Consider the following 26,930-nt stretch of genomic DNA (forward strand, 5'->3'; position numbering starts at 1 on the left):
GGCCCAAAATGAAGATCATGGATAATCACTAAGTAAAGTGAGCTAAGGAAGAGTGGGAGTCGGTACACTTGATGTACCGTGCTCCTGTGCTTCTCCCTTAGCCATCCCTTGCAAATTCTTTAAAAACACACTCCCAAATGGTGAAGCTGTTAGTTCCCAGGGTGTGCAGTCCTTAGTGAAGGGTTGGGACTACAGAATTAAATTAAAGGGCTGCTAGGAGAAAAGGAATAAACATTTGAGTCCAAAATGGGACTCAGGAATAGTTTCTCCTCTGTGATTAGAATGGATGCTAAATGTCCATGGAGATTCTTAGCACAATGTAGAAAGCGTATCTTAATGCTGACACGCCCTGCCAAGTGAAAGCTCAATGACATTGCATGTTCGGTGCTTACCACACCTCTTTATCTCAGTGTTGATATGTGGAACTGCTGTGACCGTTGAAAAATTTCTTCGGTGGGAATTTGCTTCCCTCTATTAAATCCAGGGTTCCATGTCCTGTAGTCATGAATGAAAGAGAACGGATGCCACCACAGAGCCTCACCTTATAGGGGAGATGAGCGGCATGAAACTTTAATAAATAAAAATGAAGTCCAACCTATGCTTGGAATGGAAGACCCACAATCGTTAGATTGGTAAAACTGGACCATGATTACAGAGACCTTTTAAGTAAGAGAAAATCTACGTCAAGGTTAAAAGAAGAAACTTTTCATTAAAATAAGCGAAGTGTTAATAGGGCATGTTAATAGGGCTTTTCTTCTCTCAAAAAAAGGCAGAAGGGCTCTAAGAGAAGTATATGAACGCTTGGACAGATATCTGGAATACTTTGAAGACAATAAGTATTTTACAAGGTAGTTGTTTCTCTATTTTTCCCATTTTCTGTGTATGGTTTTTTTTCTGGGTTGTATCTATTTAAAAGTTCAAGGTGACATTAGACAATTTGGTCAGGAATCTCCTACAAATAGAAGATGGCAATAATAATAACAATTTATAATAACTGGCCTATAGTTTAGGTGTATAGTGGCAGGAGGTAATTTAACTGGAGCCATGTTTAAATCTATTTTTAATCCTTAGACGGGTTCAGGACTATATGATACAGAACTGTGAAGTCATTGGCTTGGCTTGAGGTTGTTGCAAAGTAGAACTGGCTGCTCTTTCCCAAGTCTAGATTTTTATCGCAGTCTAGACCACAGTTCCTCATCAGCTGATTTATTTTGACATCTGATTTATAACAAGAACAGTCCAGAAAAAAGTCAACATAAGATTTGTATTGAAACAGTCATAATCTTATAACCAAGAAGAGAAGACCGTGCTGATTTGATGACTGTTTTATCCCAACCATCAAGTTGATTTAAGTTATTGTGTTATTTTTTGGATCCCTTAAACCAATGGTGAATTACTGCCAACTGAAATTTCTCCAAACACTACAGGGTTTTATGTTTCTTGTTAAACTTCAATAGTTTTTAAAAACCTCAGTAGCTTATAATTCCTCTCTTGCCTCTTGCATATAAGCTCAACTATTGCAAATTATTTAAAGCACTTTTTGTGGGCTGGCTGGCACTTGTCAAACATTCTCCAAAAAAGACACCCAAACCCAGAAGTAATCAGGTGTATCTGTAAATCTGATCTCTTCAGATAAACAGAGTTAGAAAATTCCAGTGCGTAATTGCCAATTTAGTTTACCCAGTGCACACCCACTGAATCCCTGTATCATTGCTTTGTTTAGTTAGCAAAATTTGCTTGAATGTCTGTTTATTAAACATTGGCAAACATCAAAAGATTAACTGATAAAATGGGATAAAAATAAAGGCAAAAACAGAAAGAGATAAACAAAGAGCTGAAGGCAAGTCCCTAATAATAACCTACACCAGAGTTTCTCAACCTCAGCTACTTTAAGATGTATGGACTTCAACTCCCAGAATTCCCTAGCCAACGAGGGAATTCTGGGAATTGAAGTCCACACATCTTAAAAGTAGTTGAGGTTGAGAAAAACTAGTATATATTGCCAATATATTAATGAATTTTCCAGAACCATTTGTTGGAAGAAATGTCCATTTGGGTTCAGTTCCAAGTGGGAGGAAAGACACTGAAAAAAATAGAAGCTGATTGGAAAGATGGTTTAATGGTGGACAGGACCACATTGAGGTCCTGGGCAAAAAGAGCACATGGATGAGAGAGGGAGGGAGATTTATACCCTCTGTCGGGCTTTGAACTTGTTTCCTGTTCCTGTGGCAAGAAATGTATCCTGATTGGTTGTCAGACTCCCATGGGACCATGCAGGGATAACTTTGTAGGTTGTCTTGAGTCCCAAGCTTGGTTGAATCTTGCTGGGTGATGTAATCTTCCCAGGTGCCATGTGTGAGATGGGTAGAGGGCTAATCCTATCATGTCCTGAAGGCCATGTCTTAATCCCATCACCCTGGAGCTGAAGGGGGGGGAGGCAGGCAGCTGGAGTAAGCTGCCTAGTCTTGAAAAACATGTTTCTCCTTTTCTCATCCAGGGAAATATAATATTCTGCCTTTTTAATATTTCCTAGAATATTTCATTCTTCTAGGAGAGGGGTGGGTGCTAACTTTCTACACACTGGAAATAAGTAACTTGCAGAGACATTTCCAAAGGGAAACTGCTTATTGTCTTTGCTTATTTCAGCTTTACCCCTTTATGTATATAACAGCAATAGTATAGAGAGGAAAAGTAGGACATCAGGTGATTCCCTCCTCTAATCTGCAGTAGGAAAGAACCAAAACGATGTAGCCAATATACAGTGGGAGACATTGCTCCTATTATAGTACCTGAAAGATTAATATTTTGGGAGGTGAATACTACAAGCTAAAAGACGTGAGTTCAAAAGTACAACTAGATGCAAGTGCCAACTTCTCATCCCCACAAGATATAAGCCTTTCTGGAGCAGCTTCCTCAAAATGAAAAAGGACCTATTTGGTCTATCATGCTTTTACTCAAAGGCAGAAAATTTAGCAAGCTACAACTTCACCAGATGCATGGAGTGACTAAAGGCAGAGGTGGTATTCAGCAGGTTCTGGACCAGTTCTGGAGAACCAGTAGTGCAAATTTTGAGTAGTTCAGAGAACCGGCAAATAGCACCTCTGACTGGCCCCACCCCCATCTATCCTCTGCCTCCTGAGTCCCAGCTGATCAGCTGGGTCTTTAGTTGCCCTGCACAGGAGAATGGAGCTGGAAAGCAGGTTAGTGGGGAGGGAAGGGGAGTTTGCAATAACCTTCCCCTGGAGTGGGGTGGGAATGGAGATTTTATAGTATCCTTTCCCTGCCACACCCACCAAGCCAAACCCAAAGAACTGGTAATAATTTTTTTTTTTGAATCCCACAACTGACTAAAGGGTTGACTAAACTCAGGTAGGATTTAAATTGGCATCTAGGAGGAGGAAATGGAGGGGGAAAGGAAGGTTCTTTATGGAAGTTGCGATCTAATCAATTAACTTGCTGGAACTTCTAAGGCAGCGTGAAACTTTTTGATGTTTGGCAATCTCTCTGTCAATATACTCTTCTTTGTTTCAAAACCGTCATTTTGAGGAGAACGGAATGCTATGATATTGCTCTGTTCTTGTTTTGATTCACAATGGTGAATTGGTGTCCAATTAAGCTGCACAAAAATTGTCCTGCTTATCTTATGTGGAATTCAGAGGAGCATTGCAAGATCAATGATATAAAACGATGGTTAGAGGAAGAATATGTGAAGGCCCCTCTAGTCTACCTTCAGCATTGTTTGGAACCTGGGATGGTAATATAGGGGCAAAATAGACATCTGTTTTTTGGGTTTTTTTTTTTACAGGGCAGGGATTCCATGTTAGCGTCATGGTCTGTCTTCTTGTTGGTTTACAACAGGGGTGTCCAACCTTGGCAACTTTAAGCTTTGCTGGCTGAGGAATTCTGGGAGTTGAAGTCCACAAGTCTTAAAGTTGCCAAGGTTGGACACCCCTGCTTTACAAGAACTTGGTTCAGGTTGGGTGACTGTATAAATCAATTCTCCTTTCTCCCAGCCGTCACTGAAAGTCAGCCCCTTCAACTTGATGAGGGAAGCTGTGCTTGCTTTAAAAAAAAAGATTAGCTGCAGCAATTGTGAAGTGAATGTGATAGTCATTAAGCAAACCTATAGTTCACCATGGTGTGCTTTTTGCCAGAAACCAAAAATAAACATTTTCCAGGAAAAAAAAATTCTGGAAATCATGGTCACGTGACTGTGAATTTGGGCCAGTTGCTGAGTGCACAAAATGCTATCATGTGAAAGCACAGGGGAAGAGGGAGAATGAATGTCAGAACTTCAAATCAGGGTCATATGTAGCTTTTTTGGAATCTGTTGTAATTTCAAACAGTCGCTAAGCGACTTGCTGTAAGTTGAGAACTGGCTGTATAGCAAAAATGCTGCTTATGGATTTGAGCCATTAAGTGCTCCTTTTTGGCTTAACATTGCACACTCTTTCCTCAAACAAAAGATCTTGCTTTTTTTTCTTCTTCACCAGGGGACATGTGTCGGACTAAAAGAAGGAGGTTTTCTCGTGTTTTGTTTGCATGGACACGAAGATGTCAGTTGGCAATATCCAAAGACCAATTGGAGGTCTTTGTTTATTACTACTTCTAGTGTTTCTGTTGTGTGGAGAACTTTGGTGCGTTAAAAAATTAAATATATACATAGTCTTCCTTGCTTTAATTTGGACATTGTCCGCCAAAAATATATAGTCTGAATAAATGGGTTTGGTAAAGTATATGTGCAGCTTAGTGCTTCGGTGTGGCTGTTTTTAGCAATACGATTATGTGCTAAAGTGGAGTTTGTTTACTTTTTAACCATATTGTTTGCCTTTCTGGTGTGTGTGTGTATGTGTGTGTTATTCATTCATTCATTCATTCATTCATTCATTCATTGGCAGACCTTAAGATATGACTGCTTTGAAGCCTGCCCATTATGGTTGCATGTTACAATGGTCATTAGGTGAAGCATCTTACCTAACAACCGTCCATCCTTGCTCACTCCACTGAACTGTGAAATGAATGGGTCGGTAAGTGGAGCGTGGGATGCCTCAGGGGTGGGAGAAGCCTTTGGAGGCCTACCACGGTTCCAGGCTCACCTGCCCTGGTCTTCCCAGGGCCTTCCCCACTCCTGAGACGTCCCAGGCCCCGCAGGGCTTTTCCTATTTTCATCTGCTCCCCCCACATCCTTAGGCCTGATTCCCAGCCTACCAGACCAATCCTCCTCCTCCCTCCTCCTCCTCCTCCCCCCCCTCCTCCTCCTCCTCTTTTATCTTTTGAGGCGCTCCCAGGCCTTCCAGACCCCTGGAATGACTTACTATTTTGTATAGCTGCTTGGCCACCATTATGTCCACTAGCCACAAAATGACGGCTGTGTTGGGATCACAGCAGTGCATCCCAGGGACAAACACTACTTCATTTTGCTGTTTTAACAAGACCTGCACAGAGCTGCAGAATAGCTTCTTGCAGCATTCAGAAACATCTGTTAAGGCAGAAAATGAAGCAGGTTGTCTGGCGGCTGCCATTTTGTCCCAGCTCACAATGGGAGACGGGGGGAAAATGGCGTCTGTGTTTAGGTTGTCACTGCGTAGCTAAGGCCAAGTGGCCTTCCATCCTTCCCCAACATGAGGCCCAGAGGGCTTCACAAGATGGATGGGTGATGGGTGATGGATGTTTTGGGAAAAGGCCCAAGTGCTGCAGGGTCCAGGCAGGGTGGGATGGAGGAGAGGGAGCTCTGCAACGTCCTGAGGTCTGGTCATAAGGATCAGTGGCTGCAGGGATGTTGCATCTGTTATAATTTTGAAATAGTGTTGTATGTTATTTTGGGGTGTCTGTTATAACTTTGAACGTTCATTTAAGTGACCTGTCATATAGAATAGAATATAGAATACTTAATTGGCCAAATGTGATTGGACACACAAGGAATTGTCTTAGTGCAAATACTCTCAGTATACACAAAAGAAAAGATACATTCGTCAAGAGTCAAGAATCATAAGGCACAACACTTAATGATAGTCATAGGCTATAAATAAGCAATCAAATCATACTAGGAAACAGTCAATATAAATAGGATACAAGCGACAAAGTTACAGTCACAAGCGGGAGGAGATGGGTGATAGGAATGATGAAAAGATTAATAGTAATAGTAATGCAGACTTTGTAATAGTTGAACAGTGTTGAGGGAATTATTTGTTTAGCAGAGTGATGGCCTTCGGGGGAAAACTGTCCTTGTATCTAGTTGTTCTGGTGTGCAGTGCTCTATATAGCATCGTTTTGAGGGAAGGAGTTGAAACAGTTTATGTCCAGGGTGTGAGGGGTCCGTAAATATTTTCACAGCCCACTTTTTGACTCGTGCAGTATACAGGTCCTCAATTGAAGGCAGGTTGGTAGGAATTGTTTTTTCTGCAGTCCTAATTACCCTCTGTAGTCTGTGCCTGTCCTGTTGGGTGGCAGAATCAAACCAGACAGTTATAGAGGTGCAGATGACAGACTCCATCATTCCTCTGTAGAACTGGATCAGCAGCTCCTTGGGCAGTTTGAGCTTTCTAAGTTGGTGCAGAAAGAACATTCTTTGTTGTGCTTTTTTGATGATGTTTTTATGTTAGGTGTCCATTTTAGATCATGTGATAGAACCTAAAAATTTGAAAGTCTCTACTGTTGATACTGTGTTATCTAGTATTGTAAGAGGTGGTAGTATGGGAGGGTTTCTCTTAAAGTCTACCACTATTTCTACGGTTTTGAACGTGTTCAGTTCTAGATTTTCCGGTTACACCATGAAGCAAGTTGTACAACCAGGGGTGGGATTCAAATTTTTTAACAACTGGTTCTGTGGGCATGGCTTAGTTGGTGGGCATGGCTTGGTGATCATGTGACTAGCTGGGCGTAGCTAACTCATCGAGGCATGCATCTCCTCGCCTGGCTTCTCATGACTGTGTGGATGCTGCAACAGTCGTAAGTGTGAAAAATGGTCATAAGTCACTTTTTTCAGTGCCATTGTAACTTTGAATGGTCACTCCACACAAGCAAAGTACCAGCAAAGGAGGGGGAAAAAACTCCAGAGAAGTTTCTGAGACAGGAAGTCTAGTCCTGCCAAGAATGTAATAAGGGTTAACGGAGAGGCAGTTTCTGTAAGCAACACCAGAATGTTTCCTTCCTGCCTTCCTTACAGGATTAGGCCAATAATTTCTTCTAACAACCGGTTCTCCAAACTGCTTAGAATGTTAACAACCAGTTCTGTAGAATCCCACCCCTGTGTACAACCTCCCGTCTGTATGTGGACATATCTCTAAGACAACCTGTATGATCTCTATATTTAATTCGCCCATTTTTTGTCATTTCCATTTATATAAATTCTTTTTATTAAGCTTTTGCACCTGTCTTTAAAAATCATAAATATATTCTATTTGTTAGGGTTCCACAGGAATTTCTATTGTGTTATTAAGATGGTCCGTGTGTGTTTGCATATGTGAAACATAATGTAAGAAATGTGGCTGCAAGAAAGACTATCTGTCCCTTTTTAACCTTTATTTTTAGTGTCCCTGCCCCATGCATCGGTTTGTTACCTTTGGGTCCTTTGATTCAATTCAGTGTTCCTCAATTTCTGCAACTTTAATATATCAAAATTTCAGCTCTTAAAATTCCATCCATTAGCACATTGTCTAATTGGATTCAAAACTTAACACTGTGCAGTATTACTTTCTTGGCCACTATAAATATTGGTTTAAATATTTTCCCCCACTTTTTTCAAACTGAAATTAATTCCAGAGGGTCTTAGCAGCTAGCTAGCTGTTCCCAAGCTTAGCAAACAGAACATTCTCACTAGGTGACACCAAAATCTGGTTTGTCTAATACGAATTATTAAATAAATTACCATGTGTGGGATGCACATAGTTTGGTAATCCCAAATTAAGTAAATCTTACATGTTTGACCCTCAAAATGTCCGCTATGAAAGAGAACGATGAACATTCAAGATGATACTCAAGATTGTCCTAAGGATGTAATTATATTTGCCTGTGATAAGGGAATCTCTCATTTAGACTGCTTTTCTTGTTCAGAGTTGATCAGATTGCAAGTTGATTTCCAGAAGAATTTTGATCTAGTTGAGAAGAAATTAGAGAGGAACAAGAAACACATTTCAAATGTGTGTGCTTGTCTGGATCCATTTTTGTTACAGATTTATGACTGCGAAACTCATATTTTACAGATAGCTTTTGACATATGATCACAATTGGAACTAGAATTTCTGTTGCTAAGCGAGGTGGTTGTTAAGTGAGTTGTGCCTGAACTTTTTTGCTATGGTTGTTAACCGAGTCACTTTAGTTGTTAAATGAATCATGTGGCCTTTAAGTCAATTCATTTTCCCCTCCCATGGACTTTGCTCGCTGGAAGCCAGCTGGGAAGGTCGCAAATGGTGATCACATGTCCTATTGATATTGCAGTTGTCATAAATACATATTGATTGCCAAGCATCTGTATTTTGATCATGTGACCATGGACATCCTGCTATGGTTGGAAGTGCAAGGATTGGTTGTCAGTCACTTTTTTTTTCAGTACTGTTGTAATTTCAAACAGTTGCTAAGTGAATTACTGTGTCATGTCCCTGTTGGAATCTGATTCTGAGGGGGAGGTTGAGCAGCTGACAGGGAGTGGGAGTGTGACTCTGGAGGCTGTGGAAGAAACTGGGGAAGGGCACAATCCAGATGGATATTCAGAGGAAGACCCAGGGCCACCTCCTCTTCATTCTAGGGCACGCAAGGAGGAATGGAGAAGGGAGCAACATGAGTTACGGGGGAGAAAAGGGCCCTGATTCCCTTCATTAGCTGCAGCTGAGAAAACAGGATTTGAAAAGGGTGTTTGTGCACAGCATCTTGCTGGAAGCAAAGTGTGAATTATCTTTGTTTGTCAAGTCTTATCTGGATTCCAGCATCCTCCCAACTCTGTGTGTGTCATTATCTTTTGAAGTCTGCAATTCATTATCCTGCCCTGTCTCGTTAATTGCTGCAGCTGTGGTTTGTGTTGGTTTTTATTTATAATCTATATGTACTTTGGGTTGGGACTGAATTTCTTCCCTTTAAAAACTGTTCTTGGGAGAGTTTTTTCTCCAGCTGATGATAACTGGACGTTGGGGGGAAATTTGGAGGTATTAAAGGAACTTTACCTACTTTTGTGACTTTGTTGCTTTTGTGCCATGCTCCGGGTCATCACATACTATAAGTCGAGGACTGCCTATAATCCAGAGGAAGAAAATTTACACTTTACATTGTAAATGTGTGTATGTAAATGTATCTACATCTAAATGTAAATTCTATGTTTTGAATGCACATGTAATTATATCCATCCCAAAATATAGGCAAACAAGGGTATCTGCAGGTGTGATTAACAGAGAGGCAAGATGGTAGCTTCAGTGGTGCAATCAAATGAAAGAATTATGAGATAAAATAAAAAAAAATGGGATATGAAGTATGGGAGCATAGGTCAAATCCGAGGCAGGAGATATTAAGTAAGATGGTTGGGGAGGTTCCTTTCATTCCAAGAAGGTGAATCACCTTGAAACTGGACTTTGTCAATGCTGCTTCCTAAGGCTGCAAACTATATATATATATTTTTTTCACTCTGTAGAAGCCTCGGTGGAGACCTGCTGTTCCCGTGGATATGAATGGGCGAGTCAAAAGAAAGACTGTAGGTTTCTCTCTTCAGATCGGGATTCCAAGGAATGCAGGTAAAAGTGTTTAGCTTGTGTGTAGTTGGACCATCCAGGTTTTTTTTCCACTTTACCTATATTATTTTGATAAATAACTTAAGGCAATGAATGTATCCAATGTTCCTTTCTTTTCCTATTTTCCCTACAACAACAACCCTGTGACGTGAGTTGGGCTGTGAGGGAGGGACTGGCCCAAAGTCACCCAGCCAGCTTCCTTTCTTCAGGCAGCACTCGAACTCACCATCTTCTGCTTTCTAACCCGGTGCCTTAACTACTATACCAAATTGGCTCCTCATTCGGGACATGAACCTTGTCTCCTTCAAGGTGACTTCCTGAGATTTTGATTGGCATCTCTCTGTAATTTTTTGAATGTCTATGTGATTTTTCTTGGCGGCAGTATGGAAATAACTTGCCATTGTTTTCATTTTTACTTTCCAGGCAAGTTTGAGTCTTAGGATAGGCTGGTAACGTCCCATCCAAATATGAACCAGGTCCAATCTTGCTTATCTTCCAAGCTCAAGACAAATTATCCACGACCTGCCCCCTGCTAAGATGCTGCTGGTGTCCATTTCCCAAATTGCACCCATTTCCCCCAACGCCCTTGATTCGTCCCCTTTCATTACTAATTCAGCCTCTTTGCCTAATTCAATTTTGGTTCCTGCCGGCGAGTCAGACTCTTCTGAGGAAATGTTGTTTTGATTGTTCGCTACTGTTTTCAAAGTTGCAACTTTTTCTATGTTTTGACAAGCATGTTGTGTGATCATATCACCCATTACAGAGCTTCCATTACAGATGTTGAGACTCTAGAAAGAGTGCAGAGAAGAGCAACCAGGATGATTAGGGGACTGGAGGCTAAAAATGCGATGAACGGTTGCAGGAACTGGGCTTGGCTAGTCTAGTGAAGAGAAGGACCAAGGGAGATATGATAGCAGTCTTCCAATATTTGAGGAGGTGGCAGAGAGAATTCCAAAGCGTCCAAAGGCCAGACAAGGAACAATGGAAGGAAACTGAACAAGGAGAGATTCAATCTAGAAATAAGGAGAAACTTTCTGACAGTGAGAGCAATCAACCAGTGGAACAGCTTGCCTTCAGAAGTTGTGGCAGCTTCATCACTGGAAGCTTTTAAGAAGAGACTGGACTGCCATCTGTCAAAAATGGTGTAGGGTCTCCTGCTTGGGCGGGGGATTGGACTAGCTGACCTACCAAGTTTTTCCAACTCTGTTAATCTGTAATCTGTGATCCTCTGTCTGGTTCTCTTTGTAGGATAGCCCAGGAACAGTGCTGCCTCAGTCAGCTGGAGGTGTTGCATTGCACCACTGGAATGGCCATTGCTAGTAAGCAAGAAAATTGTGACTTGCCAAGGGAGAATTCCACCTGTGAAGACAAGATCATTAAGGTGAAATTGTAGAGGGGACGCTGAAATGACTGCATAGCAATTTGGAATTTTTCTTTGTTAGCAGAGCTGGATGCTGCTGGTCTACTTTGGTACATTTCACATTCTGGTTGCAGAATTTGCTGGTTCCTGGGCAGTTCTTTAAGGAAATGGGCAAAAGGATATGGCAAATATTGGGTGTTTTCAGTGTTTCCTCACGTGCATCCTATAAAACCAGAGAATCCCTTAAAAGGTTGTTTACAGCACCCTTAATGATTGTTTTGCATTTGTTACATGTGTTTAAATCTGCATGGCGGTCTTCAGATGGGGGAAATCTCTGTGGGGCCATTTCTTTGATGACTGTTACACGGGAAAGACCATTGAAACCATGCATACTTCACAATGGGCCATAATGTTAGGTGCGAAAATTACAAACTTCTGTACGAAGCATTTCATGCTAGAAATGAAAAAATATTGTGAAATATTATGATATATTATCATAATGAGAGCATATTAAATTAATAGATGGATATAAAAAGATAAAATGAGAGGAAGTGGGCAGGAAAGGATCAGGATTCTTTGTTTCTTTGCCTTTTTTTTTTTGCACATGGATGGGATTCCAGTAAAGTAGTAACTATAAATGAATTGTTAAAAAAATCTTGCCAAACCGGGTATAATTTCTCTGGGATATTGCTGTAAAGTGCATAATTTATTCATGAATGTTGAAAGCCTGAATTTTCATCTTAAGGGATGGAGAACTTTGTAACTCCATAATGAGGAAGGTTCTCAGGCTGCATTTAATCTAGAATTGTCAAATGAGATATTTACTAAGATCAGTGGCATCTTTCCAAAAATAATTCAGATAATATGGACAGACTTGGTTCAGATTAGAGAGCAGGAAAACTGAAAAAAGGAACAATTGATTGGAAAACTACTTGTCAAGAACTGATCTATTAATGAGTCTTAAAGACTTTTCTTTTAATTGCTTTTAATTGCTCCATGTTTGACCCTTGCTATTTTAATTTTTTTCCCTTCCTGTCTTTACTTGTTATATTGTTTTAATTGAAGCAATCTTCTTCTAATACTTCAATTATAGATTGCAGTTTTGCCACTGAGCATTCTGAATGTGTTCAGAGATTAAATGTCTCAAATTCAAAACAGGTTACTTATTCTTAATTTCCTAGAAACATTTCAATCTCTAAACACTTCCAGGACAGCAGTCAAACACTTGAGATATTCTTTGAGGCTTGCAACTGAGTAGTTGTTGCCCAAATTTTTTAAACATCCAAATATTTTCAGAAATATTCTGAAAGGCTTACCTCAGGGTTTCCCAACTTTGGCAACTATAAGACATTCTGGTTGAGGAATTCTGGCAGTTGAAGTCTATACATCTTAAAAGTTGCCAAGGTTGGATTAACATAAAAAAGGTAGCATAGAAAAGTGTGCTAGGTCTCTGTTTTTGAAGGACAGTTATGATAACGTAATCAATTAATTTCCGCTACACAGAAATGTTGTTACTGCTGCTTTCTGGGGAAAGAGGCCCAGAAACAAGGCCATAGCTGTGAACAGAGCCTCCTAATGGGTTATCAGTGTGGATTGGTGTTCAGAGCTTGCTGTGTCGAAGGGCAAGAAAACTCGGATGCTGGGATTGTTGACGGTCCTAACAAAGAACTGGGTAAGTTGTTCAAATAAAAATATTTTCTGAGATGAAGGAACAGCATGTTTTGAACGGCAGGAGGCCTGTTGCATGCTGTTTGTAAAATGGCTTAAAATGTGTAGGGATCTGTGGAATCTGAGACTAACCTGTAACATTTTTGCTTCACAAGTTAAAAAGGCTGAATGCTGCTCTCTGTCCCCAGAAAAGCAAAGTTGTTGTTGGGAGGAGTACCATCATTTACCATGTCAATTTTGAGTTCATTCCTCCATTTAGACCAGTATTTATCAACCATAACCACTTTAAGACGTGTGGACTACAATTCCCAGAATTATCCAGCTAGCATGGCTGGCTGGGGAATTCTGGGATTTGAAGTCTACACATCTTAAAGTTGCCAGAGTTGATTTTAAACATCTAGATGTCACTGGAAAAGTTTCAAATGAAACCTTCCCAATTGCCTATATTGTTGTTTTAACTGTGAATGAACCAGCCAATTTCTCGAGCTAGAGGTCAGTATGACTAACAGCATATCTCTCTTTCACTCCTCAATGCTGGCTTGCTTTATCCAGTGGAAATTAACCTTGAGGATCATTACCTGAATGACCGTTGCAGAGGTAAGCTAGTTCATTTTGTGGCAAGGGATCATCAGAAAGAACAGAGCATTGGTGTTAGATAAACTTGAGAGTTTGTAGAGGCAGCGTGAATTTTATTCAGTGTTCTCATTCAATGTTGCCTTATAAAATATGCCAGTTCTCCATTTGGCAAGTCTTAACTGACCTTGTCTGATCTTGGAAAGCTAAGCAGGTTTGAGGCTGGTTAGTTCTTGGATAAGAGAGCATCACCAAATCCCAGGGCTATGGACTAAACTGAATTTCACAATTATATTGTGAAATATCTTTACAATTTAAAGGAGCCAATCTGGTCCAGTGGCTAAAATGGTGGATTAGGGAAACACTTCTAGGAGCAATCTGATCCAAAGACCTTTTAGTACAACTATTCCAGTACCTGTAGATATTGCCTTAACTTTTCTGATCTCTACTCCATTGACACTCGTGTTAAGTTATTGAATAAAAATTATGTACAGCAGAACTTAATCCCTCCAGAATAAATCAGTTTAATCAGCTTTTGGAAGGCTCTAATCCAAGGGTCTTCAAACTTGGCAAGTTTAAGAGTTGTGGACTTCAACTCCCAGAATTCCTGAGCTAACATGACTGGAGGAGGAATTCTGGGAGTTGAAGTCCACAAGTTTTAAACCTGTCAGAGCCCTGTATGTAATCTATAAGTGGAGGTCTTTTCAGAGGGGCAGGGCCATCGTGTTGAAACAATGCCACCAAGTTCAGCTCCCCTCACTTCCAGAGCTTCTCCTGGGAGGTTCCATTAGATCAGGGCTGTCAAACTTGTGGCCCACAGGCCAGATGCATCACATGCTGACCACGCCCACACGTGGTTTAGCGAAGGGGGGAAAAGTCATGATACATCACATAACGATGCCATGGCGACATGAGTTTGACACCCCTGCATTAGACAGATGAAACCTGGTTGGAGGTAGCAGCCCTGAAGATGGTTCATAAGTTTTGAAGGACTTCTTAAGTTAAAATTAGAACCTTGAAACATATTGAGGAATATCTTGGCAGCCCCTACAGGGTCCATGGAATTAATCCCACCTGCTTACTAGATACATTTGCTGTCATTGGGTGGGTTACTGCCAGTTCTGAGTGGGTTTCACAACTTGGTGAAGTGGATTGCGTGAGCAAGACCTTTGTAGGAGTGTATCACTATGGCTGGGAAAGTTGGAAAATATGGCTGGGAGAATTGGAAAGATGGAAAATATGCCAATCTTTGGAGAAAGGATTATATTCTGCCATAATTCTTGGGTTTTAGGTGGAGGACCTTGTACCCAACAATGTAGGGATACAGGAACTAGTGTCCTCTGTTCTTGCTTCATGGGCTACCAGCTTCAAGCAGATGGCTTTACTTGTGAAGGTAATGAAACATTTGATTTCCTTATATTTTTGATATTTTCTTTCTTTTTTTTTTTCAAATGATTTTTATTATATTCCACCAGTACAAATCGTAGTTACATTTTCAGCAGCATTTGCATGAACATTCAATATTATCTTATATTTCTATCATCTATTCGTACATATCATGAATAATTATTATCTTTACTTATATTTACCATTAATATCTAGCTTTGTCTATTTTACCCATCTACATATCTATGTATCACTCTCTTGAGAATTCTCCTGCATGGTCATTCAATTCTTATCTCCCTTTTTTAACCACTCGTACCATCTGTGCCAAACTGAGTAATTATATTTTTGATATTGTCAACTAACTAGCCCTCCTTATGTCATCTTTGGAAGCCATATTGAGATCCGAAGCTCCCACGCTGCCACAATTGAGCCTGGGAAAGTGGGGGGTGGGTGGGATTCATTTGAGTATATTTAGTTAGACAAAATAAAATTCTTTTGCTGGTTCAAGGTCACGTAGTGTTGCGCATAGTGAAAAGGAAGTCTTACTTTGGGACGGATAGTGATTGGGCCATGTGATGTGGTGATGGGTATGGGGGATGGATTTGTAGTTTTTACTTTTGCAAGGAAGCCCGAAACTTTCAGATTCGGGATTCCACAGATATACCAGTTACTATGCAAATAAAAGGAACCTTTCAAAGATGTCTGTCTCGGAGTTATTGGTTGGAATGGAGGGTTACTGGAACGTTGACACCTTATGAATTGACTGGTTTTGAAAATCTAAGCAGGTTTGACTTGGGATGGGGGAATACTAGGAAATAGTTTGATAAGCTGAACAAACATTCCCAAAGAAGCTGGTGCCAACCTTCTTCTGTGTCACAAGAAAACTACATAGACACGACTCATAATCTCCAACAGAGGAAGTTGGAAAAATAACCCCAGAAAGAGGTTACAAAACTACATGCGTGTGTCTGAAGTCTGGTTCATTTCAAGGAAGATTTGACTTTTTATGACCTATCTATTGTCCAGATCAAATCATTGTATTGTGCGATGTTCACAAGTTGTTGAGAAACCCTAGCTGGCTCATAGCTATGTATGGACAATCTACCATGAATTGAGCAGGGAGTCAACAATATTAAAGAACAAGAGCAAATTTCTGTCTTTCATCTTATAGCCCTATGAATATTGTTGCTCAAATCTGGTTCTTTTAGGTCATTGTTTTCCAAACTTGGAATTTCAAAATGTGTGAACTTCTGAGTAGTTCCATGCCAGCTGGGAGTTGAAGTCTACACATCTCAGCATTGCCAAGTTTGAAAAACACTGCTGTTAGTTTAATCTAACTTTCTTGATTATTCCTTTAAGCAGAGAGTAATTTGATCTTTTGTCAAATTTTCTTCAACTTCGATTTCTTTCTCACGTAACAATGATTTCAGAAGTGTTTATTCCCTTGAGAAACTACTCATAAATGTTGATCAGTGCAAAGAAATGTTTTTAAGCCTACGTCCTTGACTTGCAATCCTTCAAAGTTACAGATACACTGAAAAAACTGACATGATCAGCCCTCCTACTTAGGACAGTTGTTGAAGAGTCCCCAGGACCATGTAATCCCTATTTATGTCCTTCCCAGCTGGCTTCCAACATACAAAGTCAATGGGGGAAACCATATTCACCTAAGAAACATGTGAGTCAATAAGTGCATTGATTTGCTAAAATTTAAAAAAAAAAAGCATTGATTCGCTTAAGAACCATGACCAAAAAGGCTGTAAAATGAGGCATGACTCACTTAACAACTGCCATGCTTAGCAACCAAAATTCTGATCCCAGTTGTGGTTGTAAGTCAAGGACTACCTGTATAGAAAACGGTATGCTACAACAAAAATGATTGTATTCTTGCTAGATATTAATGAGTGCATCACTTCTGCCAACGCCTGCAACATCGGTCAGATCTGTGTCAATACTCTGGGCTCTTTTCGTTGCCAGCGGGAGACAAATTGTGGGACAGGTTATCAGCTGACAGAGCACAATTTCTGCAAAGGTACGTTTTAGAACGCAGAAACCCCTAGTCCAACCCCCACTCAAGGCAGGAGACAGTATATACCGTTCTGGTCAAATAGTTTGTCCAGTCTATTTTTGAAAACTGCTATTGCTGGAGCACCCACAACTCACAATTCACAATTGCCCAGAAATGGCAGAGATGGATCAAAACACAGAACGTTGCAGAGGGTATAAACCATCTCTGTTCTCTTGAATGCCACAGTATTAGGTTCGTACAGTATTTGCCCAGTGTAAGCTCAAGTTTGCAGTGATTAAAATAGAGGCTTGTCTGCAAACATTCCCAGAGGGATTATCTGCGGGGGAGTTTGAAAAAGTAATAGACGTCATTTTGATTGTTGTAGGAGGGGAGGGTATCCTCCAGAGGTGGCATTCAGCAGGTTCTGACCAGTTCTGGAGAACTGCTAGTGGGAATTTTGAGTAGTTCAGAGACCTGGAAAATACCACCTGTGTATCCTTCCCCTGCCCCCAAGCCAAACCCACAGAACCGGTAGTAAAAAAAAATGGACTCCCTCCTCCTGCAGATGTCTTGGGATTCCTGAGAGACAGAAGCATCTGTGTTTGCGAACGGACTCCTTTAGTACTGCAAAGAGCCATCGTACCATAGCAAATATTGGGCAGTGCTAGTATAAGGGAGAAGGCAGCACCTTGTTGCCTCTTTTTTTTTAAAAAAGTTCAAGACAGAGTTTATATCCAGGTGTGAATTCTAGGCCATTTCAAACCCATCAAAATCATAACAGTAAATCTGAAGAGTGCATATGAAAAAAAAACATGCCTCAAGAATCTGTTCTATCAAAACAGATTTATCTTTGCAATCTTGTAGAATACATTTCAGTTATATTTCAACAACCCATAACTCTTAATAAATTGACAAATACTTTAAAGGATATTTTTTTACAGTACTGAAGTAACATTTCACTAGAATTCACTTCCAGATAGGTTCCAAGGCGGGAAGTAAGTTTAGGTAAATGAATACCTCGGATGTGTACATATTCCTCATGCCTTCCAGTCTCCCTCTCCCCCATAAAATCCAGATATTATAGCTTCAGATGCAGAAAATCTGAGGATCTATAATTCTGAAGAAGGGAGGGGATTACTTTTTATCTAGTTCAGTCACTGGAATTGAATTTCGTTTCTAACTCTTCTTAAATTAAGGAGTGTAAAGTGCACTCATTGTACCTATCAATGCTATCAATGTAGTCTAGATCAGGGGTTGCCAACCTTTTGGACCTCAGGGACCACCAAACTCATAATTTTAAATCCCATGGACTGCTAATATGAATTTTGATTAACGGCTTGCTGACATTGGTGGGAAAGTCGGTCCCATATTCCAGAGCTGCAGTCATCACAGGACTGGCCCTTTGGCCATCCCGGAGCAGCTGCTCCTCCACCTGGGTGCACTGGACTGCTGTGGACTGGAGGAGCTGCTCCAGGATGACCAAAGGGCCAGTCCTGTCACTACGGCACCTCTGGAATATGGGACCAACGTTCCCACCAACGTCAGCAAGCCACCCGGAGAGGATTTTCCTCTCCCGCCGTTGGTCTTACCTTCCAGTTCCAGCTCACATGGCTCTACTCAAGGTAAGGTTTATGCTCAACCGAAGGGTGGGGGCCAGTGATGGGACGGGCCATGTGGGCGGCACGGCCTTGTGTTCCTGTGCAGCCTGGATTAATTGCTTTGGGGAGGACATTTCTCTGCGGAGCACCAAAATTTTCTCGCGGGCCACCAGTGGTCCTGGGCCCACTGACTGGCGACACTGGCCTAGATCAGGGGTCCCTTGCTCCCATTGTGTTGCATGCCAGAAACCGGTCCACGCAAACCAGCAAAGCCCCATCCATCGGATGCAGGCAGCACACAAAACCATGCCGCCCCCCACCCCCCCCGGCGGTCCATGGAAAAACCTCTCCAAGGAACCAATCCCTGGTCGCCAAAAGGTTGGGGGCCGCTGGTCTAGATATAGGTTTAATCTGTCAACAACTGCTTTTTATCTCGGTCATGACAAGATGGCTCCGGGAGAGCTCACGCTAACTCATTCTTTCTTTTGTGATGTGCCAGATATTGACGAATGTGAGACTGGTATTCATAACTGCCTCCCCGATTTTATCTGTCAGAATACGCCAGGATCATTCCGTTGCCGGCCCAAACAACAGTGTAAGATCGGCTTTATACAAGATGCTCTCGGCAACTGTATTGGTAAGACTCTGCTGCTTGCATTACTAGGGGATCTCCTCGAGCTATGGTAAAAAAAAAAAACTCCAGATGGTGGTTATAGGACACATAAAATGGAGTCTTTTTTTGTTTTGTTTTATGGTAGCCATTTTGAGATTTTTGATCCTAGCTTGTGACCATATTTGTAAGCTGCCTTCCACTTATGAAGTTATCCCCACTGAAGGTGTTTTGGATTTTCAAGCAATGTTTTCAGCAGTGGATTGTAGACCTTTTTCTTTCTTTCTTTCTTTCTTTCTTTCTTTCTTTCTTTCTTTCTTTCTTTCTTTCTTTCTTTCTTTCTTTCTTTTTTTTTTTTTTCTTTTCTTCGGTCTCACCTTTTCCTTTTAAACACATGGCTGTATTTTTTGCAGATATTAATGAATGTTTGACTCTTGCTGCTCCTTGTCCTGCTGGGCAGGCCTGCATCAACACAGACGGCTCCTTTGCTTGCCATAGGAATGTCCCAAACTGTGGAAGAGGCTACCGCTTGAATGAAGAGAAGACCAGATGTGTTGGTCAGTACCGAGATAGCCATATTTCATCCCCACCCATCCACATTTATTCTGATGTTTTGCTTCTATTTCTCTTCCGTTGACATCCCTCAGTTCACAACTATGCTGAGAGGAAGGTTTAGGGCAGGGGTGTCAAACTCGATTTCATTGAAGGCATCAGCCATGGCATGGTTCTGAATTGGTTTCATGGTTTGGGGGTGAGTGGCACAGTATTGGACTTGTTCTTTTTTTCTCTCTCTATGGGGTAGGTACCAGTTGGTTTTGATTGGGAATGAGAGGACTTTCCTTTGGCCCTTACTATGCCTCAGAGTTCAGTGTCATGGCCTCATCAGAGCTTGGTTCAGAGGAGAAGGAGGAGTTGGAACTGGGACCATCTGACAGGGAAGGCACGTCTCCCTTGGGATGTTTGGAAATTATGAAAACAGAAAAAGAACGGATTCTGAACCACTGTAATTTCATTACGGAGCCTCATATGAATTACGTATTATGCAATGAAATTCTTAACTTTACATTCCTTGAAGCTTTAATATTTTCCTGTTGGTCATTTTTCCTTCTGTTCCTCTGATGAGCCGTTTCTCTGGTGAGCTCCAAACATTCCATCTGAAGTTAGAAGTGATCTAAAACCTCCAAGATTTTTTTTTTAAGAATCCAGGAAGTGGTGTAATATTTGAGTTGTGGGCTCACGAGGTTAGCTTCCCCAAGGAGGTTAAATGAAATATCTGAATATTTCAGAAGGAAATCCAGGAAAATCTGACCACAAAAAGCTTAATTGTAGAAGCATTCCTGCTTTTTATGGTCTCTCTCCAAACCCCTGAGCTCTCTCTGCTCCAGAAAAGTCCTGCTGGCTTTAACTTAAGAAACTGAGCTTACAGACAAGTGAATATTGACCATGTCAGCAGAAATTTTCCTGAACTTGCAGTATAATGTGTGATTTTAATCCACCTGTCTGATTTTCCACTCACATTGTGTCACATTCCATGGCCAAAACACAAACAGCTGTCTTAAGAATATATTGACTATTTTTTGGTGATGCTCCTTTTTTTCATATCTCTGATGAAACTTCATGATTTTTCTGGAAAAGGGGTCAGGAATTCTTTATCCTGACCCCCGTTGCTTTCTAAGTGAAAACAAATCAATATTCAATATTCATACTTTAAGTTGACTTCTCTGTTGGGCTAGATTAAATACTTCATTATTGATGGTAATGTACTGTATGGTGAGCACTTTAGGTATTACTACCGTATTTACATTCTATTTAGAATTCTGCTTCATTTTTATTCATTCTACAACCAATTTAATCACTCTGCTAGAATAAAAGATAAGGGTAACTTTAATTTAAAAGCTAAACCTTTTTCCTCTCTCATGTAAATAATGGCACTGGGATGCTGATACCTAAATTCAATTCTGTGGTTATTAAAAAGGAGATGTGCGAATCAGAAAGAGCACTTTTCAAAACTAAAAAACAATGTTTCAAGGGTTTTGTAAATTTGCAAATGTTTGTAAATGTGTTACTCTTAAGAAGGTTGTTTCTAGTACCTCTAACATGGCTTTCCTCTAGAACAGGGGTCTCCAACCTTGGGAACCTTAAGACTTGTGAACTTCAACTCCCAGAATTCCTCAGCCAGCTTTGCTTTGCTGGCTGAGGAACTCTGGGAGTTGAAGTTCACAAGTCTTAAGGTTCCCAAGGTTGGAGACCCCTGTTCTAGAGGTACTAGGAAGTATATTCACAGCTGTTAAGTGAATCACTGCAATTGTTCAATTAGTAACGCGGTTGTTAAGTGAATCTGTCTTCCCAATTGACTTTGCTTGGCAAAAGATTGCAAAAGGAGTCACATGATTAAGGGTGGGCTGCTGGGGGCTCGCAGGTGCTCGAGAGAGCCCCTAGCTGAGACTCTGCGGGGCTCAAAGAGCCCCCAATAACCTCAGAAAGACAAGCAGCAAGGGAAAGCTCTTAATAGGCTTAATCGAACTTCTAGGCGTTCAGCCAAGAGCATTTCACACCCCGTAAAAGTGTTGCAAGCTAGATGAACAATCCACTCAGCACTTGTCAGGGAGAGCCATTGAGAAAATCAGATAACATAGCCACTAGCCTCCGAGGGGATTAATTCCCAAAAAATAAGAATCATGTAAATCACCAGAAACTCCACTAAGACTCCAAGATTCCTTTCACAGTCATTGCTATTAAGTCTGGTTTCACCCAGTCTTTTCTTTAAGTATTAAATGCACAAAATAATAAGCATATTTTTTTTGAGATAATTAGGGCAAAGAAGCGATGTCGAGTTGGCCACCCCCACCCAGCTACACCCACCCAGGCAATCATTAGGGCAGGGAGCCCCTTGCTAAGAAGTGCGAAGCCCACCCCTGCGTATGATCTCTGGACATTGCCACCATCATAAATATGAGTCAGTTGCCAAGGATCTGAATTTTGATCGTGTGACCAAATGAATCAAACAAAATGTTTAAAAGTTATGATATTTATTTAGTTCCTTACCAAGCACATCTAAATTATACTGAAGTAACCAAAATACCTTTACCATCCCCCAAGGCATGTCACAACTTTTGAGCACCCCTAATGTTTGGAAAGTGAAAGTTGAAAAATTAGACACGCTCTAATTGGGGATGCCACAATGTTTGTGTGTGTTAAAAACGATAAGTCACTTTTTTTTTCACAGCTGTTGTAACTTCGAATAGCCACTAAATGAACTGTTGTAAGCCGAGGACTACCTGTACTTTCTTTCTAGCATTCCACCGGGCTGAAAAGAATGAAAACTATGAAGGCCGTGCAGAATTAGCCACAGGTTATTACAATTAGACTTGGTTTCCCTCCCTTCCAGTTGGTTTTGCTTTTCTTTGTAGCGTCGTCGTCGTTGTCATCATGATCATCATCCAAATTCGTATACGTTGTTGATGAAGCTTGATGACCTTCCTCTCCCATGACTTTTCCAACCTTTCTCTTCCCTTCCCCAAGATATAGACGAGTGTTCAGGAACCTCCCAACCTTGTGGGAAGGGTCACACCTGCATTAATTCCCCTGGAAGCTATCGTTGTCAGTGCCAGCTGGGCTACTACTTTGATGGGATCAGCAGAACTTGCACAGGTAAGAGCCAGGGGTCACCTGTGAGTTTCATCAAGCATGGAAAAAAAACCCAACTGAAAGCCCATAAATGGGCATTTGGTTGTCAACTTTGCTGTATCCAGTGGTTGTGTTTCAAGGTGTTGGATTATCCAGGTAGGGTGTCAGGGCTCCAGCATCCATCCCTATTCAAATCATGAGACTCTAGCCACATGTCTCAGAGTTTTTAAAAACATCATTTATTAGGAGTGAACATGCTGGCATTACCTGGGTGCAGCTGACTCTGAGACACATCATTCATCACACCCTTGACCCTGGTCTTCCCCACACCCCCTGGATGTATACTCTCCAATGGGACACATCCATAGCCAAGAGTCATCAATCATGCTCTCCTGTAATCTTCAGCGCCAGAAGCTTAGGCTGCCTAGCAATTATCTATGAAAGTATTTAAGGAATGTATTACTTTCCCCACTCCCTTTCTGCTGACAACTCTAAAAGACCAGAGAAATATTTTTGAGTTGACATAGGGTTATTTTTGCCTTGGGACATGGTAGGAATCAAGCTATATCAGGGGTGTCAAACTTGCATCATAATGGCGTCATCACGTGACGTATCAGGACTTTTTCCCCCTTCGCTGAACCGGGCGTGGGCGTGGCCAGTGTGTGATGCATCTGGCCTAAGGGCCGCGAGATCGACAGCCCTGGGCTATGTGCATCTGTCTGGAGATACCATCTTATTATGAGTGTCTTATTTGTCCCTATGAGAATTGGCTGGAAAATAGACAAGGAGCCATATTTTTTTGCTCTGTTATAACCACCTCCTGCCTCACAAAAGCCTCTTTTCAGAATTATCCCATATTATTTTCATATTTGTGGGGCCAACACCGTGCTGCCCTTTGAAGAGTGCACATTGTGTATAAGTGGGAGTTAAGTCAATGTAACATCATGGTTCAGATGAGATGGATAAATTAATGTTTGAGGACACCCGGTTTTGCTACCTAGGCACAAAACAGTTGACCATGGCTTATTCATCTCCTCAGATGTTAATGAATGTCGTCGATACCCTGGTCGCCTCTGTGCTCATAAATGTGAAAATACGCCTGGGTCATATTATTGCAGCTGTACAATGGGATTCAAACTTTCTTCAGACGGGAGGTCTTGTGAAGGTAAGGTGCCATGACTCAATGAGAGAGAGAAGGAGGGTGAGAGAGAGGGAGGGAGGGAGAAAGAAAACACATTAGCTGTATGCGCCAGTTGGGTTATGCGGCTACAAAGAAGGCCAGTGCACTTGTAGGCTGTATGAGCAGAAGAATCCTTTCTGAATTCCAGGAAGTAATCGTTCAACTCAAATCTACTTTAGTTAGATCCCATATTGAGTGCTGTGTCTCATCTGGGCACCAAACTTTCCAATGGATTCAGAAAAATTGGGAGAGGCGAAGGGAAGAATGACAAAGAAGACTTTGGGGAACTCGAGACATGTTGTATGAAGAGCGGCTGAAAGAGTTGAGTGGGTTTAGCCTTGAGAGGAGACAAGTGAGACAGGACATAAAAGGCCTCTTCCGATAGCTGAAAGGGATCCCTGCATGAAGGTGGTGAAGAAGTCAGGATGGCGGCTATGATTGAAGCTCTGTCTCTGTTTATGTGTCTATTCTATCTTATCCTGAAGTGCAGGGTGTGCTACACAGGCAGCGCTTGACTTAGAACTGTAATTGAGCTCTCAAGTATAATCATTAGTCTTGTCGGTCATTCAGCAGGTTATCGCATGAACACATGTGATTTTACAGCCGTTTTTGCGGCACTCATTAAGCAAACTCATGGTTTTCTATGGGCACTCCTTGCCGGAAACTGGAAGGAAATGCCACTTTGTGACAAAAAGGTAATTCATGGTCACACATGACTCTGGGATGCTGCAAAAGGCCATAAAGATGGGGGAATTGCTGACTACCCAAAATTGGTAGTCATGTGACGGGCAGCGGTGGTGGTAATCCAGACATCACAACTTTGAATCCAGGCACCTTTTGGCAAGTTCATCAAAACTTGAAATAGTCGCTAGGCAACGTTTTAAGTCAAGGACTACCTGTAATGGACATTTAAGTTACAGAAAGGCAGGTTCTGATTATGTATCAGCAAGGGTGGGCTTCAAAATTTTTAGCAAAAGGTTCTCTGCCTGGTTGCTGGGTGGGCGGGGCCATGTCGGACTCCTGCACCACGATGGGAGGGGGTGCTTCCCCCCTCCCCCAGGCTCCGGAGGCTTTCCTCGAGCCTCCAGGAGGGCAAAAATGGCCTCCCCGGAAGCTGGAAATAGGCCCGTTTCCGGCCTTCCAGAACTTCTGGGAGGCCCATTTTTCGTTCTCCTTGAGCCTCCACGGGGGCCCTGCACTTACCTGCATCTAAAACGGGTTGCGTTGGGACTCCTGAGAGGGGCTGGGTGGGGCCAGCCCAGGAGTGGGACTTGGGGGTTCTTTGAACTGTGCAGAATCTTAGCTAGGGGCTCTCGCAAACCCCTGCAAGCCCCCAGCAGCCCAGCCCTGTGTATCAGGAAAAAAATTCCCAAGATCAGTTCAACAGTGGTGATGGATACTCCTTCCTTGGGTGTGTCCAAGAGAGACTGGTCTTTCATTGGACTTTCCAATCTTAGGGTTGAAGGAAGCTAACCCATCAAAAAGAAGCTATGGTATTTTAAACATACCCTGTGAGTGTAGAAATTGGAAGCTCAGGTGAGGACCAAACTAGATTCAAACCAATATTTGCAGGGTTCGTGCATGGGTGAGGGCAGCCCTTGGAGCAAAGCGGGGTATGAATGGAAGGAATCTTGTTTGGTATTGATACATATTTATGGATTTCAGACTTAAATGAGTGCGAAAGCAGCCCCTGCAGTCAGGAGTGTGCCAATGTCTACGGCTCCTACCAGTGCTATTGCCGTCGCGGCTACCAGCTCAGCGACATAGACGGGGTCACCTGTGAAGGTGAGTGGCCATCATCGCCTGCCCTTTTCACGTCAAGGTTTAGACAGTGATTTCAGACCATCAACCTGTCTGGCTCGATAGAGTGATTGTGATTGGCATCTGCTCTCTAAGAGCTCATTGCTCCTCAGGAAAATTTGCATGGTAATAGAATTCCATGTACAGTTCCACCCAAGAGCACAATCTTGTCCTTAGCATTTATTTACACATAGTGTACATATTACTGGCCAACTATGCAGGGACCAATGGTATAGCTTCATTGATCATCTGAAGATACAATAGATCCATGATGGCGAACCTATGGCATTCATGCCAGAAGTGGCACACAGAGCCACCACAGAGACAGCCATTGGCCATTGCTGTGATGTGTGCCAGCCAGCTGGTCTTTGTGCATGCTGGAGTGCTAGAAACCGGAAGACCAGTTTCCGGCAGGTATATGTGCACTGGCTACCTGGTGTTCTGGATTCTAACATGCGTGCAGGTGCAAAGACCCACTGGCCAGTGCGCACATGCACGTTAGAAACTGGCCGGCCACCTGGTCTTCTGGTTTCTAACGTGCATATGCACCCGAAGACAAGCATCCATTTAGCGGGCAACCTACCAGGTGCTCAGCTGTGTCCTCGGTGGGTCAGTTGTCTCTCCTTTCTCGAGGTTTTTGGGGGACCTAACGTGCATATGCACCCGAAGACCAGCTGGCCGCCACGCATGAGTGCACAAAGACTGATCAGTGTGTGCATGCATGTTAGAAACTGGCCAGCCAGCTGGTCTTCGCATGTGCATGCACGTTAGAAGCCAGAAGACCAGGTGGCCAGTGTACATGCACACGCCAGGAGCTGCTCTTCTGGCTTCCGGCCCATACATGCATGTGTGTTTTAGCACTCGGTTCCTTTTTGGCGCGCAGGTGCTCCCGTTTCTGCATTCGGTGCCAAAAAGGTTAACCACCACTGCGATAGATCTTCCAGTCCCATTCAGAAATTTACAGTGGGCTCTATTTGAACTTATAATTTCATTCATGCAGCATTTCTGAAGATGTGTGGGCATCAAGTCGCAGAATTCGCCAACCAGCTAAGCGCTCTGGGAAATTCTGGGAGTTGAAGTCCGCACACCTTAAAGTTGCCAAGGTTTCAGAAACATTGATATAATGGGGTAAACAGAACAACCAGACGGTATGAGATACAACCAAAAATATAACAGTAAAATTAGAAAAAGGTATATATTGCAAACCAGCCCATTAAGTTGGACCAGTTTTCCTAGGTATGGAAGTGTACAAAGTTTTGGGTCCTTTAAATGAAGCATAAGAAACAATATGAACAGTTTAAGGGTAAAAACATTTTTTTGCAGAGGAACACAAGAAAAAAATGGAATTTCTAACAGCACGAAGGGAAGGTGATAGATTCACATAATACACTAAACCACAAAATAGAT

At 41.9% G+C, this 26,930-nt stretch overlaps 1 protein-coding gene across 2 annotated transcripts in view; it reads left to right on the forward strand.

Annotated features, from left to right (window-relative positions):
• Positions 1-26,930, forward strand: part of FBLN1 (fibulin 1) — a 57,437-nt gene that overhangs the window by 9,873 nt on the left and 20,634 nt on the right. For both annotated transcript variants that reach the window (XM_026702451.2, XM_026702471.2), the window contains exons 2-12: positions 9,617-9,716; positions 10,962-11,094; positions 12,577-12,745; positions 13,294-13,338; positions 14,606-14,707; positions 16,595-16,732; positions 18,806-18,943; positions 19,330-19,473; positions 22,439-22,567; positions 23,583-23,708; positions 25,389-25,508. In XM_026702451.2, the coding sequence (XP_026558236.1) occupies positions 9,617-9,716; positions 10,962-11,094; positions 12,577-12,745; positions 13,294-13,338; positions 14,606-14,707; positions 16,595-16,732; positions 18,806-18,943; positions 19,330-19,473; positions 22,439-22,567; positions 23,583-23,708; positions 25,389-25,508 (1,344 nt within the window). The remainder of the gene's footprint in view (positions 1-9,616; positions 9,717-10,961; positions 11,095-12,576; positions 12,746-13,293; positions 13,339-14,605; positions 14,708-16,594; positions 16,733-18,805; positions 18,944-19,329; positions 19,474-22,438; positions 22,568-23,582; positions 23,709-25,388; positions 25,509-26,930) is intronic.

This window comes from Pseudonaja textilis, chromosome 5, assembly GCF_049901715.1.
Source record: "Pseudonaja textilis isolate UNSWEBS1 chromosome 5, rPseTex1.2, whole genome shotgun sequence".
NCBI lineage: Eukaryota > Metazoa > Chordata > Lepidosauria > Squamata > Elapidae > Pseudonaja > Pseudonaja textilis.